This window comes from Colossoma macropomum, unplaced genomic scaffold, assembly GCF_904425465.1.
Source record: "Colossoma macropomum unplaced genomic scaffold, Colossoma_macropomum, whole genome shotgun sequence".
Lineage (NCBI taxonomy): Eukaryota > Metazoa > Chordata > Actinopteri > Characiformes > Serrasalmidae > Colossoma > Colossoma macropomum.
In genome coordinates this window covers 51,787,737-51,797,452 of record NW_023494789.1, presented here as the reverse complement: position 1 = coordinate 51,797,452, position 9,716 = coordinate 51,787,737, and the positions used below count along the sequence as shown (strand labels likewise).

Sequence of the window (9,716 nt, the reverse complement as noted above, 5' to 3'; positions counted from 1 at the left end):
GAACAAAGAAATGGGAAGGTGCAGAACATTCCAGATCACTGAGAGAGAGAGTTCAGCAAAGAGAGAGAGAGAGAGGGAGAGAGAGAGAGATGAAGAGAGAGAAAAGAGAGAGATGAAGAGAGAGAAAAGAGAGATGAAGAGAGAGAGATGAAGAGAGAGAGATGAAGAGAGAAAAGAGAGAGATGAAGAGAGAAAAGAGAGATGAAGAGAGAGAAGAGAGAGAGATGAAGAGAGAGAAAAGAGAGATGAAGAGAGAAAAGAGAGATGAAGAGAGGGAGTGAGAGAGGATTATAGAGGAAAGGAATCGAGAGAGAGAGAGAAGGAGGAAGGGGTGAAAGAGGAAGATGAGAGAGAGAAAGAGGAAGAAGAGAGCAAGAAAGAAAGAGAGGAAGAGGAAGAGAAAGAAGAAAGAGAAAAAATAATAAAGAAAGAATGAAAGACAGACTAAGAAGAAGAGAGAGAGAGGGAGTGACTAACAGTAGAGAGATAGAGGGGGTGAGGAAGGAGGAAGAGGAGAGAGAGAGAAATAAATAGATGAATAGAAAGAGAGAGAGACTGAGAAGAAGAGCAGAGAGAGAGAAACTGACTGACTCCAGCGCGCGCGGTACGAGAGAGAGAGAGAGAGAGATACTGACTCTCAGTCTCCAGCGCGCGCGGTACGCTGCGGATCAGTGTGTGAACGCGCGCGCAGTGTGGAGGGTCGGCTTTAGGACCCGGTGAAGTGAAGGAGGGCGGACAGCGGCTCCTCTCCTCTCCCGTCCGCGCGCTCGCGCTCCTCTGCACTCTGTGCGTGAAGTGCGCTCGTATCAGTGCCCGCGCGAGGCGAACAGCGGCAGCAGGAGAGCAGCGCACGCTTTCAGCGCGAGCTCTCACCGATGCGAGGAACCCGTAGGCGCGCGCACGGGCGGCGAGCATGTGAAACAGTCACCGGCAAGAATGGATCAAAGGAAGTACCGCCACGCGCTGACCCCGCTTCTCCTCCTTCTGCACGCGCTGGACTGTACCTCCGGGCAGTTCTTTCCAGGTGAGTTTGGCACTTTGGGCTCTCTCTCTCTCTTTACGCGCGCGGCTGGAGTTTGGGTGACCGGAGACGGGGAGAGGGAGGCTGGCGCGCGCGCGCTCGGAAGGAACGAAAGGGGAGAAGAGCGCGAGGCAGACGGACTGAAACTTTAATTTCGCTCGCGAGTCGGGTGGCGCGAGACGCTGCGGGAATGCAGGCGGCTCTGTTGCGCTGCACGCGCTCTGTTTATTAACAGCAGGAAACTTCTGCATGCAGCCTTAAAGAAGAAGGTTCTTCAAGGGTTCTCTAGGAAAGACAGTGGCTCTACACGGAACCATGAACGCTCAGAACCCTTTGCATGCTTGAATGGTTCTCTGCATGGCGAAAGGGTTCTTCAGACTGATGGAGATTGTGTGGTATATGGTTCTCGGTAGAACCCTTCTGAAAATGGTCCTATATAGCACCAGAAAGGGTTCTGCTATTGTATACATGCGTTACAATAGCAGAACGCTTTTTGGTGCTATATAGAACCATTTTCTTTACTAGAGAACCCTTTAAGAACCATCTTCTTAAGGAAGATAGTGTACATATACGTGTGTGTGTGTATATGTTTGAATGTGTGTATATATTTCTATCTATCTATCTATATATATATATATATATATATATATATATATATATATATGTAATATAGAATATGCATATACGCTACATATCAATATCTATATATATCAATATCAATATATATTAAATATTATATATGATATACATACATGCCAGTATGGGCTTCTTTATTAGCATATATTTGTTTGCTTTAATTGTTTTATACTCAAAATGTAGAGGAGCGTCATTTGTTCTCAGACGCAGCATCACCAGCAAGTTTTTATTTGCTGTTTTGTTTAGTTTGCATGGTCAGTTCTTCTTTTGGACAACATGCAAGACTTATAGGACACTAAAATAGAACTAATTATTAACTTATAAAAGGAGCGAAAAGTGAATAAAACGTTGTTGTTAGTGCTGTTCGGTGCTGTTCGGTGCTGGTTAATTTACTACTGTGGTGAAACGTCGCTGTTGGCGCTGGAGGGCGTTTATAGTGGTTTTAGCCTGGTAAATGTTCTGATGGTGTGTTGAGGGTTTGATTCAGGTGTTTTGAGAGGAGATAATCAGTAAATTGATCAGCACAGAGTCGCTCTGCTGTGGAGCCGTAAACCCGTACGGCCGCTCTGCTGTCCTCCGCCAGATGGCGCTCTCGGCACACGCAGTTCATAGTTCATTCGCCAAGTCGCGGAGAGTGAGTGACGGATTCACACAAGTGGACAACAAACTGTTATTAATTTCCTTTAACAGCGTCAATATTAAAAATACTAGCCTTAATAGGACAGAACAAGCGTTTTAAATGCCTTAACATGTTCATTTATTTATTCATTTGAATATTGTTCGGCTGGCTAAACTTTTCAAAATAAAATTGCATAAAATATTTTAAATTAATAGACAGTTATAATCGATTAAAATCTCCTTTGGTTAATGTGTCTAAGTCGAAAAGCTGTAGTTTAAAAAAAGAAAATATATCGTGCGGCCGAAACCCAGAAAAAAAATAATTAAAAGGACTTTTATATCACAAAATCATCACGCCTTCATAACACGCCGACATAAACAAACCATTAATTCGCCCTTAACAGAAATATTTACGGCTGGTTTAATATTTGACGGGTAAATTAAGACAAACTTTGTGCTAATTTTCACTCCGCGTCGATGAAAAAAAGGAAAATTAAAAAAATAAACTTTCCCGCCTTGAGCTCTGTGTGAGTCGCGCGCTCTGACACGTTTCCCGCGCTGAGATTCTGTCAGGAAAAAAGGAGCAAAAACAAAACTCTTTTTTGGAGAATAAAGGCAGAAAACGAAGTCAGAGTGGTTCAGGTTTCCCGCTGTGAGCTGACGCAGCTCTGGTCCTGTGATGATCTCACTCTTTGTAGTCTTTGTTAACAAAGTGGCTTCTACACTCTTAAAACAAATGGTTCTTCAGGGTTCTTTAGTGAGGACAGTGTTCTGCTATTGTTGCAAGCTCATCTCGTAACATCAGTAGAACCCTTTTGGTGCTACATAGAACCCTTTTAAAAAAAAGTTCTCTATAGAATCATCTGCGGCTCGTTTCCCATCAGTCTGAAGAACACTTTCAGGATGCAGAGAACCATTTCATCATGCAAAGGGTTTCTGGAGTGTTCGTGGTTCTATATAGAACCATTTTCTTTCCAAAAACCCTTGAAGAGCAGACCTTTTTAAAAAGAACCACTCAAGGTTTCCATCATTCATTCCATCATTCTTTTAGGTGTGTTTACAGTTCCATATGAAACCACCATCTTTACTAAAGTGTCCTTGAGGAACAGTTTTGTTCTAAAAGGGTTCTTTGACTTGCAACAGCAGCTATATAGAGATATACCTTTTGAAAGGTTTGTTGAAGAACCGTAAGCAAGATGTTCTCCATCATGGAGGAGGACCATGTAACCACTGAAGCCTTCAGTTGGCTCTTTGAGATGTTATGGTTCTATCATATAACCACTGCTTCTGCTAAAGAACCATTGGAGAACCGTTTGGCCATAAAATCATTATTGTTGCTCTTTCTCCACCCTCTTAGAAAAGGAGGCTCTTCCAGGGTTCTTTAGTAAAGACAGCGGTTCTGTATCTCTATGGTTGTATATATATCTGTTTGCATTGGTTCTTTGCACAGTGAAATGGTTCTTCAGATTGATGGAGAACGTGTTGCATATGGTTCTATATAGAAAGGCTGAAACCTTGTTACAACGAAAGGACCTTTTGGTGCTACATAGAACCATAATCAAAAGGTTTCTTTTTTGCGTGGTGAAATGGTTCTTCAGTTTGATGGAGAATGTATTGTGTATGGTTCTATATAGAAACCTTTTGATTATGGTTCTATATAGCACCAAAAGTTCCTTTCATTGTAACAAGGTTGCAATGAAAGGTTTCAACCTTACTATATAGAACCATATGCAACACATTCTCCATCAATCTGAAGAACCATTTCACCACGCAAAAATGTTTAAACATGCAAATGGTTCTCTGAGTGCTTATGGTTCTAGATAGAGCCAAAGAACCTTTGAAGAACCATCTTTTTAAAGAGTGCAATGTCACTTGTTTACTTTCACTGGTCTTTTTTGCTAACTGCCAATCTAGGCCCACTAATGAACTGTTTTCAGCCTGGCATTTTTTTGTTTTTAAATTATTAATTAATTTATTTATTTGCATATTTACTTTTATCATCTAATTCTAGAACTTGTAAAACCCAATAATTATAATGTTTAAGAAAATTGTCAGCATTTGAAGTTTAAATCCCTCAAATCTGCACTGAAGTGCATGAAACTGAGCCAGTTATGGCTTTTATATGACAGTTTTTCGACCCTCAGTAGAATTTTATTTGTCCTTGTTTATAATTTTCCAAAATAAATGAATAAATAAAGTCTTAAATTAATAGAAAAGACAAACAAAATAAAAAATATTGACCATAATGCTGTAGGCTGAAGCTTATTTTGCCTTCCCTTCTTACCTCATATATTCTAATAGACAATCCTATCAGTACTTTGTTTGCACAATACAAAGACAAAACCAAAACAGAAGCAAAAACAAGACGTTTCAATCATTTCATACACGATAATGATCATGCAGCAGTTTTGTATTTGTTTACCACCTTATTTTTAAACGTTTCTTGACATTTGCAAAGTGAACAACACATTCTTAATTCATCATCACAACTATTGCATAAGTTTGCGCCTCTTTTAAGAGGTTTTTTTCTGCGGTCTTGCTCTGTTAAATCCAGTGTAAGTTAGTTTGGCTCTGTTTCTTGTTGGTTGGTTGTTAGATCTTCCCTAAAGCTGTTTTCTTCCTCTTATTATATCTAACTGTATTGCTTCTACTCAGTAGAACATAACAAAACCTCACATCTCCATTTTTGTCGTTTTTCAGTTTTTGGCATAATTTGAAAATGCCTGTTTCCCTTTACATTGTGTGTAAATTTCATGATGAATGGACCAAAAGAAACGACCCAAAATGACTTGGAAAGAGGTCTGGTTCCATTGACTTACATTAAGAGTAAAGCATGTTTTTTCCTTCTCCTGTAAAGTTTCCATTCTGGAGATATGAGGTTTTGTTCTGACAGCAGTGATAAATAACTTGACCTCTTTCCTGTTCTATCTTACTGTATTGCATTTAAAGCATGGCAGCTGAAGTGGCAGTTGGTTAACGAAAGAAATCAGTGTTGATTTTTTGCCATCTTATCTGGGTTCATGTTATCTTGGTCTGGCTGTTGGGTTTTGGCTTTGGCCTTTTTTATGTACGACCTCTTTTTAAATCCCCTAGACCCATTTCACAGTGGCCATAACACAGTGCAGTACGTGGAGCATTCAGGCCTGTTATTTTCCTGCCTTTATTTTGAGGCTGTTGTATCTGAGGAGGAACATTAGCATCACCCTGTAAGGCCTCAGATCTCCCTCCCTCTGTACCTCCTGATTCAGAAACTCTAACATTCTCATGAAAAATAGCAGAACGATACAGTCTTTATCACCAGCATCCTGAGCACCTTATGTGACTATAAGCTTTCAGGCCTAAGGTCTCCATGTCCAATGCCAAGCGTGGGCTAGAGGGGTATAAAGCCCCCCAGCATTGGGCTGTGGAGCAGTGGAACTGTGTTCTCTGGAGTGATGGAGCTCCATCCAGTACCTTTGGGATGATTATTGATCCAGAACTGACGATCCAACATCAGTACCTGACCTCACTAATGCTCAATCAAGTCCTCACAGCAACTTTCCAACATATAGTGTAAAGCTTTTCTGGGCTTCTAAGGGGAATTCCATCACTTTTTCAAAATTTGCACATAATTAATTGAGATATAAGTCATTCAGAGAGATTCAGAGTGGTTTGGTGTGAAATAGTTCAGATGTCTTTACAGTGGTGGCGATAGGAACCAGGGGTCGCCATGACTACAACACAAATATAGACATTTTATTTACTATCCAGAACCACCAGTGAACCTACACAAGTCTTCTGAGTTTATATGGAATGTGGATGATGGAAAATAGTGGAAAATCTGTTCATTTTAGGGACTTTATTACTAAAACATACATTTTAGTCCAAAATCTTTTAAAAACTACCAAAAAATAATAATAATAGGCAGAAATTTTGAAAGATTGGTGGAATTCCCCTTTAAAGTCTTTGTACTGAAAGGTCAGATTGGCTTTAGTCTGATCTCTTCCAGTGAAGCTCGTGTTCAGACGACTCTCGGACGGATTTGATCTGCTTATCAGAGGCTTTTGAACAAACTTGTGGAGTTCATGCAGCTCCAGTGCACACTGTAATTAAAGCAGCAGAGGGACACCCCACCAAATATTAAGAAATTAAAAAATGTTACATTTTCTAAGTTTCTAATTTTCACTCAAGTTGTTATGCTAATAATATTATTTGTAAAAAAAAATGTTTGTGTTAAATAAGATAAGAATGCAAAATAGAAGCATTTCTTTTGGACCCAACTGTACCTCTCAGCCATGAATGGATTTAAATGTTTATGTATGTTAAAATATGTATGTTAATATATGTTTTACACAAAAATCTTCTCAAAACTATCATAAAACATTGTATCAGGCAGCGTATTCAGTACCATTTCATGTAGTAACTTTCTGTGAGGGAGCTTTTAGAGGTGGACGTCTGGTTCCTATCACCACCACTGTGAACAATTCTCACTTGGCCAATTAATTTGTCATTTAATCATGCAGAAATTTTGAAAAACTGGTGGAATTCCCTTTCAAACTGGACACATATGCATCTTTTTTTCTGCTGCTGGAGATGGAGGAATAAATTAAAAGGCTTTTCTCCTAAACGGCCGTTTAAAAGCCCCCTCAGGGCGTCCCTCCTCTCCCGTCAGTTTCAGGCCTGCTGACTGATGGGCTTCATATTTTATTGATGTGCTCAGTTTACTCTGACTGTTCGGTGATGAGCGAGCCGTCTGATGTCCTGTCTTGTTGCCCGTTAGCGCTTCATTGAGTGGTCACTGTTTTTACGAGGGACGTGACAGGATAGGTTCATGAGAGCTGGGAGCTCTGACATTTCCTCCTCGGCATCTCCTGCTTCCCACCAGAAAGCGTTCAGCCGCGTCACCTGGAAAAGAAAATGAACGCTCACAGGAAGGTAGCGCCTGTTTGGCTGCTGTGTCTATAAAACCTCTATGAAAGTGTTTACATTTGTATTAATGAACAGTTTATTTGCTTATTTTAACAGTAGACATTCACTGTTAAAAATGGTTCCCTAAGGGTTCTTTAGTAAAGACTATATAGAACCATGAAAATTCAAAGAACCATTTGCTTGCTGACATGGTTCGTTGCAAGGTGGTTGATGAAGAATGTGTTGTATATGGTTCTATATAGCACCAAAAATTGTTCTGCTACTGTAACGATGTCAAATTTGTAACAGTAGAAGAACCCTTTTTGGTGCTATACAGAACCATAATCAAAAAGGTTCTACATAGAACCATATACAACACCTCCATCAATCTCAAGAGCCATTTCACCATGAAGAGAACCATTTAAGCATGCAAATGGTTCTTTGAGTGTTCGTAGTTCTATATAGAACCGTTGTTTTTTGCATGCTTAAATGGTTCTTTACATGGTGAAATAGTTCTTCAGATTGAGGGAGATTGTGTTCTGTATAGCACCAAAAAGGGTTCTGCTATTGTAAAAGTATCAAGCTTGTACCAAAAGCAGAGCCCTTTTTGGTGCTATATAGAACCCTTTTCAAAAAATCTGAAGAACCCTTTACCCTGCAAAGAACCCTTTAATTATGCAAATGGTTCCTTGAGTGTTCATGGTTCCATATAACCATTTTCTTTACTAAAGAACCCTTTAAGAACCATTACAAGGTCTCCATCATTCACTTAACCACAGGAAGAAACATGTTCAAATGTGTTTACAGTTCTGTATGAAACCACTGTCTTTACTAATGTAGCCTTGAGGAACAGTTTTGTTCTAAAAAGCGTTCTTTGACTGACAGCAGCTATATAGAGATATTTCTTTGAAAGTTTCTTTGAAGAACCGTAAACAAGATTTTCTCCATCATGGAGAAGAACCATATAACCATTTACAGCACAAATATAGACATTTTATTTACTATCCAGAACCACCAGTGAACCTACACGAGTCTTCTGAGCTTATATGGAATGTTGATGATGGAAAATAGTGATAAATCTGAAATAATAAGTTTTCTTTGGGGACTATTTTGCCTCACAGCGCCCTGCATGTATCCCTCCACCATGAATGGAGTTTAAGTTCTCTAAACTGTCCTAAAACAGTGTCTCAGTCATCAGGCAGTGAATTCATAACCATTTCATGTAGGAACTTTCTGTGAGGGAGCTTTTAGAGGTGGACGTCTGGTTCCTATCACCACCACTGTGAACAGTTCTGACTCATCAAGTTTCTCTAGAACGGAACGTTTCACACCACACCACTCTGAACGACTCTTAACCATTTAATTATGCAGGAATTTAGAAAAATGGGTGGACTTCCCCTTTGAATAATCTAATCTGTGTTGTGGTTTAAAGGCTCCATTTAAATTCCTGAGTAAAACTGTAGAGCAGAAACACGGACAGTGTGATCATCTGATACTGAAATATGATTTACTCTTAATGACTGAACCACTGATTACAGTTTCTCTCTCTCCTCTCTGTTTCTCTCTCTCCCAGTCCCTCTTCTCTCTCCTTTGCTCACTTTCTCTCTTCTCTTACTCCCTGTTTTTTCTCTCTCACTCTTTCTCTTCTCTTCTCTTCTCTTCTCTCTCTCTCTCTCTCTCTCTCCAGCTACACTTTAGCACAGTAAAAGTTTTTTTTATCACGTTGGTTCTGGTTCTTTCAGCGGTTCTGCTGAGGTCCGCCTGAGAGCAATAAATGTGCCACCTCGGCTCCAGAAATCGGTATGAAAACAAATAGCCGAGCAGCGTCCGGCCACTGCGCTCCGGTGATTACACAGCTCTGAGAACCGTTCTGAGGGGGCGGAATTACAGAACAGAAAAAATCAGAGAGAAAACAGAACTCTCGATTGCTCTGGGGGGGTGGGGGGTGGTGTGGGGGGGTATGATAGGGAAGAAAAAGACAATGAAATACGAAAGAAACAGCAAGAGGAGGAAGTAAGGAGAGAAAGGAGAGAGGGAGAGTGGTGAGGGGGGAGAGAAAGAGAGAGGAAAGAATGTGAGAAGGAGGGAAAGAAAGAGGAAGAGAAGGATAATGAGACATCAAGAGAGGAGAGGAAAGAGTAAGGGGATTTGAAAGAATAAGGGAGAAAGAGAAGGAAGGGAAAATAGAGAGAAAAGGGGGAAAGAGAGAGGTAAAAGTGAAAGAGAAATAAAAGAGAGAGAGAGAGGGGGAAAGGGAAATGGATATAAGGAGATGGAGAGAGGGAAAAAGAGAAAGGAAAGAGTGAGGAGAAGGGGAAGAAAGAGGGGGAGAGAGAATGGGAACCAGACATTGAAAGGGTGAGAGAGAGCAAGAGGGAAGGAAGGAAAAAAGAATAATGAGAGAGAAAAGGGCGAGAGAGAGAGAGAGGGAAAGAAAAAAGAGAAAGGGTAAAGGAGGGAGAGAAAGAGAGAGAGGGTAGAGAGAAAGAGAAAGTGAGAGGGAAGAGAAGAAAGAGAGTGAGTGGTGGATTGCAGGGAAAAGAACAGCTGAAGT

At 40.4% G+C, this 9,716-nt stretch overlaps 1 protein-coding gene across 1 annotated transcript in view; it reads left to right on the top strand.

Annotated features, from left to right (window-relative positions):
* Window positions 1-886: 886 nt before the first annotated feature.
* The window catches only part of ptprt (protein tyrosine phosphatase receptor type T), a 464,808-nt gene continuing 455,978 nt past the window's right edge, over window positions 887-9,716 (top strand). Inside the window, exon 1 of the mRNA XM_036571590.1 lies at window positions 887-1,024. Coding sequence (XP_036427483.1) covers window positions 937-1,024 — 88 coding nt within the window. The 5' untranslated portion in view covers window positions 887-936. The remainder of the gene's footprint in view (window positions 1,025-9,716) is intronic.